The 12,205-nt window shown below is 42.6% G+C and overlaps 1 protein-coding gene across 1 annotated transcript; it reads right to left on the reverse strand.

The window, feature by feature from the left end:
- Window positions 1-5,337: 5,337 nt before the first annotated feature.
- On the reverse strand, window positions 5,338-11,814 carry LOC146567052 (uncharacterized). The gene is made up of 2 exons (XM_085287822.1): window positions 11,448-11,814; window positions 5,338-8,388 (listed from the first exon to the last, which is right to left on the reverse strand). Exons 1-2 carry the CDS (start codon window positions 11,812-11,814, stop codon window positions 6,341-6,343), a joined length of 2,415 nt encoding a protein of 804 aa, XP_085143948.1. The 3' UTR covers window positions 5,338-6,340.
- Between the last annotated feature and the right edge of the window lie 391 nt (window positions 11,815-12,205).

The following is a 12,205-nucleotide window of genomic DNA, read 5'->3' on the forward strand; positions in this document are numbered from 1 at the left end:
TTCATTGTAAGTAAGTCGTACTCCCTCTTTATTAACCAGCTGAGCCACCAATAGGATCCCATTTTGGACCCAAGTTTCCAGGAAAAGTGATAATAAAAGAAATAAAATATCTCTGTTGTTCCAGGTGAGTTATATGTGTGGTGAGAAGTTGTGTTTATAAATGAGGGTCCACGCTAAGAGGACCTGCTTATGGTTTTTCCATATAAAATTAAAGAGCATGCGGTCGATGTCTTTACTAATTTTCTTATCCAGATGTAAGGAGAGAGCAGCATATGCCAGTCGGGATATCCCTTCAGCTTTAGTAATTAAAACTCTACCTTTCAGAGATAAATCCCTTTGCAGCCACTGGTTGAACTTTTTTTTGTGTTTCTTTTGTCAAGAAAAACATGTTATTTTACTGTCACTGTGTTATCATTTACATGCACTGTCATTATTTCATCATTACTTCATTAGTCTGTATTACTTATCATCAGCTTATCATCAGTTTATCATGTATCATTTATCAGTTATTTCAGAGCACGCAGAATAAAACACATTCTAGAAAGCACCAGCTTGGCTGCAGGTCCAGGCAGGCCCAGGTCAGATAAGGATAGTCAACTCTCTTTGGCCTGAACCCACAATTTCACAAAACTACACACTCTACACACTATTGGTTAGGTTCCCAGGAAACATGAGTGGAAACATCTGGTATTAATTCTGGGAAAGTCTTGTTGTTCTGAACATAGAGGAGGTCTGGGAATTGTCCTGACGTCATTAAAGGCTATAAAGCTTTCTGTAAAGAGCAGAAAGGAGAAGACGAAAGATCAAGGCTTCCCCGCACACTGTACGTGTACTGTGTGTGTGTAATAAAACACTTTTTGAACACCTCCGAGGACTCTGTCTGCGCTCCCTGCGGAGGGAGATGGAGCCTGATGTTTTGCAGTGTCTATTTTCACCATTTATAGGTGTTTTAATAAAATATTTTGTGTTGACCCACTCTGGACTTTCAGTCGTAGGTCTCTTCCTCAAAATTCGAACCGCGACACTTTGTATAATCGGAGTGAAGTTTGATGAGCATCTTGACTTTTGGTCTTGGGATATTAACAGTCCTGGGTATGTGACTTCTTTTTTAACAGAAATGTTACAGATAGCATTTGCAGTGCAGCCTTTAATTGCTAGTAATTCACATTTTTTAGATTTAGACATAAACCAGATGCCTCAGAGAAATCACTAATAACACTAAGGGCTGGACGGATTTGATTTGCATTCTTCAAGAAGAGTGTGGTGTCATCAGCTAGCTGGCTGATGATGAGCTCCTTATCAGCTATGGTGATTCCTTGTATAACAGGTCAAATCTCGGGGTGGAGCCGTTAGTCATTTTAATTGAGCTATTGCCATTTGTGTACAAGGTTTTGAAGCTTTACAGAAAAATGCTGAATTTTTCCAAAGACTGGAAAATAAATTGATGTTCAATTGTATCAAAAGCCTTTTAAAAATCCAGGAAGAGAATGAAGCTATTGTCAGATACCAAATCAGAGTAATCAAGTAGATCTAAAACCAGTCTAATGTCATTAGAAATGTATCTATTTCTTATAAAGCCTGATTGTGTCTCATCGATAATTGTATCCAAGACCTCTTTAATTCTGTTAGTAAGTACTAAAGCCATAATCTCATAGTCATTATTGAGCAGACAGACGGGTCTCCAATTATCAATAAGAAGTAAGTCTTTGTTTGGCTTTGGAATAAGTGTTATGAGACCCTGAGTAAGAGTAGGAGGGAGGGTGTTATTCTCCATACTTTCTATGAAAGAAAACCTGCAGTAAGAACGGAGCCAGGAGATTAGTAAATGATTTATAAAACTCTGCAGTTAAACCATCTGTGCCAGGAGATTTGTTGGCCTTAAGTGCAGAAATAGAATTACAAACTTCCTCCACAGTCAGAGGGCTGTCACAGAGACTTCTATCTTCCACAACAATAGTTTTTAGGTTTTTAATATTATTGAGAAACAGTGTTGAGACATCCTCATTATAGTTTGAGTTGTACAGTTTAGTATAGAATTTGGCACAGAAATGTGAAATTTCTCTAGGATTGTCAGAGACAGTGCCATTAATATTTAGTTGGTTTTGGATCTGTATTTTTCAAGCCTGAAAAAGCAGAATTTTGTTCTCCCTCCTCCAGCCACCTCTTCCTGGATCTTACAAAAGCACCCTCAGCCTTGCATCGACAAACTTTTGCATATGATTTTAAAATTGTCAATTAATATTTGCATGTAAAATTATGAAATGTGATTCATTAAACATGTTTGTGGTTGTTACAGTAAAATATATAACTTTTTCTACTCGGATTTTATGTTTTTGTCTGATTTTAGATCAATTGTGTCAGTACAGTATGTCAAAATGAGAACATGACTGTAAATTCAGACATGTGAGGTTGTGCTGAAAAGAATGATGCCAAACAAGGCAAAGTAAATCGTTTGTAAAGGTGAAATATGGAGGTAAAATCAAAAGTAGTTAAAAATGGCCAATTATCCCCTGGAGCCCAGAGGGTTAAACGTTTTTTTAAAGTAACGCTATAGTTACTTTTCAAGTAATTCATTACTTTCAGAATCTTGTAACTCAGTTACTAACTAAGTGACTTATTTGAAGAAGTATCTAGTAACTATAATTAATTACTTTTTCAAAATAACTTGCCAACACTGTTTATAAGGAAGTGAGTCATTCGCAGGATTTGTGGAGCGTTCTGATGGTGAGAGATAGCAAACCACAGATCGTTCTATTGAGAGATATGGAGCCAGAGAGGCAGAGGAGAGGTTCTGTCGTGTGGGAGTATTTTCAGTAGATTTTGGTCAGTTTTGGTTGGGTTTGCCAGTTTTGTGTTCTTGTTATTTGTTTTTTTGTGTTTATTTTATCTAAAAATGTAAAAACCTTAAATTGTCAAAACTCTGCTTTTCATAATATAAATATCATGATATAACTTTAGAAAGACTTCCATTTGACTCTTTACATTTAATGTAATAAAAAAATATTTTTAAAGTAATCTTAAATGTTATTCTACAAATGTGCAGCAATTTAATGTGTTTATTCTTTTTAGCTGATAGTCTGTGGAACCCAGGACGACCAGATACCTGCATCTCTACCAGTTTCGGTGCACTCCAGCCTTCTTTTTACAGCACAGTGTTAACTTTATGACCTTTCACAGCACCTCTGGAATCTGGATGGCCGACACCTGACAATCAGGATGAACCGTGTGTTTGGCTGATGTTTGTTTTTCTTTAAGAGTGTTTGTAAAGCACAGCACAGACAGACATGTGAATCGATCAAACTTTTCTACAAAACGTTATACCAGTCCGGGTCAGGAAGGGCGATATAGCACGGACCCGTCAGATGACTACGCCGGATGGAAACATAACCGGAAGCGTCCCAGGGACTTTCCCTTTGACCTTCATCCTGGAACCGACCTTTGACACTTGGATGTTGGCTTAATTTTTACCCAAAGAGAAGTTTGACCCTAACAAAAAAACACGATACTGTGATACTTTGATGTTTTTTTCAAATAATTTGGAGCGAGATTTATGTGACTGTTCATCTAAAATCCAGCAGAGAGTGAAAATACAAGAACTGCTGCAATCCTCTGCATTAATGATCTCTGTTTCTCTCTTTCTGTGTGTGCATGTGTGTGTGTGCGTGCGTGCATGTGTGTGTGTGTGCGTGTGTGCTCACAGAGGGGAGGTCACAACAGGAGTTCCCTGAGTTGACACGTATGAAGCATAAAGTCAGTTTGGAGCAGTTGGTAAACACAGAAGTACATCCAATCTTGACTAAATTTCTTGTTTATCTACTTCATGCACATTGCACGCACAAGAATCCAAATCTCTGTATCACAATGATTTCATTAAAGCCTTATTATTTTATGGGGGCAATATCACATATTACCGTAGATCATTAATAGGGAACAAAAAAGAAGGATCACATCGGCAATGTTGCTGCGAGACAGAAGTCTTGACACGTACTTATAACTTAAACCACAAAAAACTCAGTTACAGCTGGTAAGATTTGTGGTATATACCAGACTATCACAGTCTGCATCTTTACAGGGTTGTTTTCTGCTTTTGTTCACTCCTAGTGTGATTAAAAAACAACAAACACAGAGCCCACTAACTATTAGCCGCTTTCCCCCCTAAACAGTCAGTTGACTGAGAGAAATGCAATCCATTATTGTGAACGCTGAAGGAGATGTGCTCCAAGGTCAAACTTATATTTCCTTAACTTACATCCTATGTTCTGTTTAATTCCGGCATCCCTTCATGGCTTGATGGAAAAAATTGGTTAAACCATTGCTCAACTTATGTCTGAATGATGGCAGATAATTCTGATGAAACTGACCCCGTAAGAACTTTGCAGCTGAGTCGAGGGCTCGTGGAAATAAGGTCAGGAAGTGTCCGGCGTGACTGCGCGTGCGGGCGTCTGACAGACACACTAGTGCAACTCAGAGTGTGAGCAGCAACTCCTGTATACTAAACATAAGAAAAGTAATTTGTAGTGCTTCTCTTTTTTTAAACCGAGATTCCAGGGATCATGCTTATATGGTTTTCTTTTATTCAAAAACAGGTTAGTTTAGCGATCGTGTAACTGTGTCCTTGACCTTTTTACCGGCTTGAGAAGTTGGTTCCCTGGTGCAGATATCTGGGATGGTTCAAACGCCGAGTCTCCAAATGCAAACAAAAGGTTATTTTACACGTTATTTCTTAAATGTGTATAAATGGGATGATGACGATAAAAGTAATAAACAATAAATGTAAATCTGTTTTTTTAACTTTGCAGACTCATTTACCCACTCCAGTGACAGCGATAAAAAAAAAGATCATGACTTTAAAGAGATTATGAACAAAATGCATTACATTTTGTTTTTTGCTACATTAACAACTTTTCCAACTCTGATTCTCTGCAGGACCAACACGGACACCAGTTTAGACTGAAATCCAGTTCCGACGGCACACGCAACATGTTCAAGCTTGCACGGAGGCATCTTTCTTTCAGCTTAACGAGTGAACCGTCAGCTCGTTCAAACACACGTTAAAGTGCGTTTGGCTCGACACCACCGAACAGAGGCAGCAATATAACATAGCTAACATTAACAGTGCAGTGAATCCTGCTTGTGCCGTGATATTCAGGACTGCAAACCGAGCAGCATCACTGACTTTCAGCTTGTTGTGTTTGTGGATATATGACTGACTTTAATTATCCATAAAATCATCACATTCTCTGTAAGATTAAGGTCGACTATTGAACAGCGAATATTTTAAAGGCTTTAAAACCAAGTCAGTACAAACATCACTAATGTCACATAACTCTGCCGACATGTGGCCAACAGTAATGCTTTAATGTTCTTCATTATTAAACATTTGCACATAAATAAGTGACATAGTATTCAGTAAGGCGAGTTTATTTATATAGCACAATTCAACAACAAGGTCATTCAAAGTGCTTTACAGAGACATTAAAAAACAAAAATAAAAAGCATGATTTAAAATTGATTAAAAAGAATTTAAGCTTAAAAGTGTGGATTTGGTGCTTTATTCTATAAAGACACATCTCCTGGATGCACTGGTACGCATCTTCAGTGATGTATCCTAGGGTCATCAGGTGTTTCGGGTCTCTCTCTTTTGGCCACAGCTTGTATGATGTTGGAGACATCCTCATCAAACTTCTGCCACTCGCTCTGGCTGCTGGCTGGGGGCCACTTAATCCGCTGTTGTGGAACTACACTGCTTGGATTGGAAGAGTCCTGTGCATGGAGGGACTGGGCTCTGTGGGGTGCCTCCTGGCCGGGCTCCTCCTGCGTCTCACCAGGTTCAGGACCTGTGCGTTGCACCTCACTCTCCCGCTCCAAACATTTCATTCTAGCCTGATGGACATTTAGGCCACGCTGGTTCTTGCACAGCTTGCCGCAGATACATGTCTTACTCGTAGTCCTTTCCATTGCATTAGTCGTTAACCTTAAGTCCATCCGATTGGAGACCTCATCCCCCCCCCCTCTCGGGGTCTCCTGGGGGTATCTTTCTTTAGGGCTTTCCATAGCTTTTTGGGTGCTTTCTCGCGAAAACTGCAGACCGGGATGCTAGCCCACCCTGCCCCTGGAGCCGTCTTTCCGAGCTGTCATCTGTCTCTCCAGTCGTCACCAAACTTTCTTGGTTGTCACCTAGACTCTTCCTAGGCGTCACTGGCTCAGCCAGAGTTTAACTATAAAGACACATCTCCTGGATGCACTGGTACGCATCTTCAGTGATGTATCCTAGGGTCATCAGGTGTTTCGGGTCTCACAACATCATACACCCTCGCCCAGGCGACCCAGCCGGGGGTGATCAGGCCCCGACTTGCGTACCAGTAGCTACCCACGGATCAGCCCTCTTAATCCACAGCCACCTTGTGGCTTTCTCTGCCGCTTCACTCACAGCCTGGATGGCCCTCTTCTTGGCTGCCCCAGCCACGCCCAGCCGGCCTAGGACTTTGCAGAGTGATCGTCCTGCAAAGCCCCTACAACCCACTTCTATGGGCTCATAGAAAGTCTTCCAGCCCCTTCCCCTGCACTCTTGCACTAGTTCCTGGTACTTTCCTCGTTTCCTTTCATTAGCCTCCTCAATCCGCTCTTCCCAGGGCACTGTGAGTTCCAGCATGATCAGCTGTTTTGAGGCCTCAGAAATAATTATCAAGTCTGGCCGGAGTGATGTTTTTGCAATGTTCTGAGGGAACTTTAGTTGTTTACCCAGGTCAGCCTGTAGCTGCCAATCAGAGGCTGTGTTGAGAAGGCCAGTTGTCAAATGTGGGCGCACCTGGGGTTTCTCTCCAGCCTTAATAAAAGAGATTGCCTTCCTCGGAGCATGATGATGCTTGCTGGTGCTGATTGCTGAGGCAATCTTTTCAGCAACTACTCTGAGCACCTGGTCGTGCCGCCAACGATACCGACCATCGGCCAGGGCCCTTGGGCAGCTGCTAAGGAGGTGTTCTAGGGTCCCTCTTCCAGAGCACAGGGGACAGGCAGGTGTCTCGCGCTTTCCCCACAGATGGAGGTTTGCTGGGCTTGGCAGAGTGTCGTATACTGCCTGCACTAGGAATCGGATCCGGTGGAAGTCTGCCTGCATGATGTTTGCCCAGGTGACCTTGCGCTGCAAGGTGCCCTCCCACCTTGTCCATGCTCCCTGCCGCTCAAGGCCTACAGCTCTGCTTACTCGCTCCTCCTCCACACCTGCTCGGACCTCTTCCTGGAGTAGCTGGTGTCTCTCCTTTCCCTGTGCCCTGCTGACCTGGGCCTTTGGGACGTACCCCAAGCCTGCTCCCCCTGTTGCTAAGACCCCCATTAGTGTTTTCTGCCTTAGGCGTGACTCCGCCACCTCAACTGCCTTCTCAGCCTTCCACTTTCTTCCTGTCCTTACCTCAATGCCTGCTGATGCCACCTTGCAGTCTTTAGAATCTCTGTACTGTAGGGCTTCTCGTGTGCGAGCCACCTTGAACTCTTCTGTGAGACCACTGAAGGGTAACTGCACGCTGTTGCTTGTCCCATACAAGGCAGCGCTGGTGAGACTGCGGGGAAGTCCCAGCCACTTACGAAGAAAGCCACTGATCTTTCTTTCAAGGGATTCCACAGTAGTTATTGGAACTGTATAGACAAGCAAGGGCCACAGGATTCGGGGCAGGATGGAATGCTGGTAGATCCAGGCTTTAAATCTTCCAGGCAAGCCGGACTTATCCACCTTAATAAGCCACGCTCCCAGCTCCTCATTTGCCTTCTGAATAGCAGTAGAGTCTTTCAGGCTGGAGTCAAAGCGTTTCCCCAAGCTCTTAACTGGTTGTTCCGTTATGGATGGAATAATGGTTCCTGAAATTGAGAACCGGAACTTGTCCGTCACCTTGCCCTTCTTCAGTACCATCGATCTTGACTTGGAAGGTTTAAAACTCATCCTTGCCCATGAGATGAGTCTCTCAAGACCTTGCAAGATCCACCTACACCCGGGAACTGATGATGTTGTAATGGTGAGGTCATCCATATAGGCTCTGATAGGGGGCTGACGAACACCTGACCTTGTTAACGGCCCTCTGCACTCCACCTCCGCAGCCTTTACCACCATGTTCATTGCCAGGGCAAAGAGCGTAACTGAGATGGTACAGCCTGTTATTATACCTTTTTGGAGTCGGTGCCAGTCTGAAGTAACTGCCCTAGAAGTGACCCTAAGCCTGAAATTGGCGTAATAGTCCAGGATTAGGTCCTTGATCTTGCTGGGGACATGGTGGAGGTGCAAAGCATGCTCAACCAGTTTGTGTGGGATCGACCCATACGCATTAGTTAGGTCCAGCCACAATACAGCTAGGTCGCCTCTCTTCTCATGTGCTTCTCTTATAAGGTGTGTAACTACACCTTATAAGAGGTGTAGTTCAAATGCAATTCAAATGCAATTCAAAATGTAATTCAAATGCAGCTGAGAACAGGTGAGTCTTCAACCTGGATTTAAACATCACCCTGCGCGCCACCTTTTCCATCTGCTGCCCTCAGGGAGAAGGTACAGGTCTATACAGGCCAGAACATCCAGACTGGCCAACAGCCTGTATCCACAGGCTGTGAGGCTCCTGAACTCTCTGCCCCCCTCTCACGGACAATAACCATATCCAACTTCTTAATAGCAATGAACTGGTCTGCATTGGTGCATCATATCTTTATTCTCTTCCCCCTCCTGCCCCCCCCCCCCTCTTTCTTAAATAGATAACTATCATATCTGATATCATATCTCACAGTACAATAATATTGAATGGGTTGCATTGTTGTATTTTGTCATGTTTCTCAGGTCTTTGTCTGAATTTCTACGAACATTATTGCTAAGGATTGTCTTATTGCATTGGAGTCACACTGGGTTAAATATGTACACTTGGGTTTTAAGGGGTATTTATTATTTTCTTCTTTTTTTTTTTTTTTTTTTTTTTTTTTTGGGTTGTATGGAAGCCCCAAACGCAATTTCATTGTTCTTGACAATGACAATAAATAAATAAATACTAAATACTAAATAAACTGAGTGTTTCAGCTGATCTGAGGTTTCTGGGAGCTTGTTCCAGATATATGGAGCATAAAATCTGAATGCAGCTTCTCCGTGTCTGGTTCTGACTCTGGGAACTGATAAAAAAAATGGATTCAGGTGACCTGAGGGATCTGGAAGGTTCATACTGGGTCAGGAGGTCACTGATGTATCTTGGTCCTAAACCATTCAGAGCTTTATAGACCAGCATCAGAACTTTAAAGTCTATCCTCTGACGGACAGGCAGCCAGAGTAAAGACCTCAGAGCTGGACTGGTGTGGTCCACTTGTTTGGTCTTAGTGAGGACTCGAGCAGCAGAGTTCTGAATGAGCTGCAGTTGTCTGACTGATTTTTTTAGGTAGACCTGTAAAGATGCTGTTACAATAATCAAGCCTACTAAAGATGAATGCATGGACTAGTTTTTCCAGGTCCTGTTGAGACATCATAACAGTACTTACTTTTAAACGTTTACACTTTGGCTGCTCCGCTTCCACCGTTTTTTTCGGCAAAATTATCCACACCCACCGCCGCGCTATGCAATCTGGGATATGTTGGGCCACGAAGTCTACACCGACACATCCTTAGAATTCAGGGAAATGAAGGACACATTTGAGGGCCGCATTTCGAGCAGCCTTCGAATTGGGACAGCCTTCGTCGCGTTGCTGTGACGTAATCGGCCTTAAAACGCGGCAGACCCTGAATTGGGATACAGACCAGGAGTGACATGTTTAGCCACATGTTCTCCTTAAGTTGCTGGCGGTCTGAGTGGTGTCCAAGAAACGATGTGGGCTTCATAGATAATTGGCAAATCTTCTGGAGGAAACCTGGTCTTGTTAGGAAAGACGGCATCCATCCCACTTTGGATGGAGCAGCTCTCATTTCTAGAAATATGGACACATTTATTAAACCCCCTAAAATATGACTATCCAGAGCTGGGACCAGGAAGCAGAGTTGCAGTCTTACACGCCTCTCTGCAGCTTCTCTCCTCCTGAAACGACAGCTTCAACACATAATCTGTTATTAGACTATTAAATATTTCACTTTAATGTTGCAACTACGCACTCACTTCTGTCTTTAAACAAAATAATATTTTCCAGTTACAGAAATTATGAAATCCAAACTAAAGTGTTACTGTTGCTATATGCATTTACTATAAATAATCGATGATGGTGCTGACATGAAGGAAGAGAAAGTTACAGGTTGCATCCTTTGAGTTTGTCTCTGTGCCTTTGGGCGATTTTTATGACAGATGTTTCTGTTCAATTCTTAAATCAACTTTTCAAAACACAAACACTATTTTAAAGCTTTTAAAGAGTAAAATATTAATGATAATTATAATAACAGTAATAAAAACAAAAGCTCTCAGATCCATCAAACCAAGCAGCAGAGAGAACAACAAGTGAAGATAAAACTTTAACCTTGTAGACTTCATTATGTTCCAGCTGCTCTACAGACGCTGTGACCTCGAACTTAAGCAGGTCGTAAAGTATGTGCAGCTCAATAACTTCATAATTACACCCTGTGTAATTATGAAGTTATGAATTATGAAGAGCAAAGATATCTTCTAAATCAGCGTAGCACATGTGCAGCTGCTGGGATTCACTTAAGCATTCGGCTCGTCGCTGTTGCAGATTTTTCTCTCGCTGTTCTGGCTCACAGCGCTGCAAGCACAAAAATAAATATCCCCAAAGGTGTGAAAGAGAGCTAATTAGTAAGAGTATTGTTACTCTCCCCAGGAGTAGTCCAGCAGTAGAAATCAGTCCAATGACAAGGTGTGTAACATCTAGCAGGGTGACAGAAAAACCCAGGGTAACTTCTAAGGACCTCAACGTCTCTCTCACATTGCGTTTTTTAAACATGTTTCCATTTGTCACTTCAGTCTTTACTCTGAAATACAGGAAGAGAAATCATGGCTGAAACAACTTCTCATGAAACCAGGGGTGTGGTCCAACAGTCAGTTTTGGTGAGGAACAGGGGCGTCACTAGGTTTTAAGGACAGGGGGGGCTTAACCCCCAAGAGATGTACACGACATGAACGAACGTAGTGAATGAGCACAAAATTTCACAAACAGAAAACAAAGACTGAGAAATTGTTTTCCTACTTTTTTGGACAGATTAAACATCCTAGGCCACCAATAGATCTATTGTTTTATTTCAGTCTGCTTTATAATACAGTACAACAAAAAAACAGAGGAAATGTGTTTGCCGCATCAATAACAAGAAAAAAAACTGAAAATAAAAAAGTAAATTTTTCTGGCTGCAATCACCAGTTACTTGGTGGGTGGAAGCATCAAAGAATGACGTCTGTTTTTAAGAGTGGCAAATCGGTCAATCACTCTGTTGTGACTCAGATGCTGAATCGTGTCTTTTTCAATAGACATGACTGCAAGACTGTGAAGTCTTTTCTGACCCATTGTTTGACGCAGCCAGGAGTGCAGCCGACGCAGTGCACTAAAGGACCGTTCGCACGAGCAGCTGCTGACAGGCACTGTTAGGGCAACTTGGATGGTTGCCTTCAGAGAGGGAAACATGTCTGAATCAAGGAGGTCGTACACAGACAACATATTTTTGGGTGGACATCCAGCCTCTGTTTTCCGGGTAAGAAAGTTTCTGGCCACCAGAACCTCCTCTTTTTTCAGGTCAAGTCTGTAGTGCTTTGCAAGTTCATTCAAGTGTGGTTCACTCAAGAAGTTCTCAGATTCAGGACTACATGCCTGGACACCTTTTAGCAGCCCTGCATCTACACTGCAAAATCTTTGATCAAGCTCGCCAACCATCCGATCCACACAAGGGAAAAGTAACTCTTTTTTCAATGTGTCTGAGTTGTTCAATTCAGTGCGTGAACCCACAGTTGCCTCCAGGACAAAATCCTCCATTTTCCTCTGTTTGTGCCTTGTCTTGGCACCTGGTTCAGGGATACTGTGGGTGTTACACAGGGCCTTGGTTTTCTCATACAGCTCTGTAGCAAATGCATCTGAGTGTTTTCCCTTAATTGTGTCACACACAGCTTGTTTGCAGATAAACGCTTCTGCCAGGTCTAAAGTCTCTTTCTGCAGGAATTTGTGGAGTCCTTCGGTTACAGACAGAATCGACTAAAACATCAGTAGTGCATAGACTGCTGAGAACTTGTAGAGCTTTGCTCTGAGACCAACAGCTATGGGGAATCCA

This window comes from Mchenga conophoros, linkage group LG9, assembly GCF_057382185.1.
Source record: "Mchenga conophoros isolate Kocher_MC1m ecotype Shallow Benthic linkage group LG9, M_conophoros_male_GT1.1, whole genome shotgun sequence".
NCBI lineage: Eukaryota > Metazoa > Chordata > Actinopteri > Cichliformes > Cichlidae > Mchenga > Mchenga conophoros.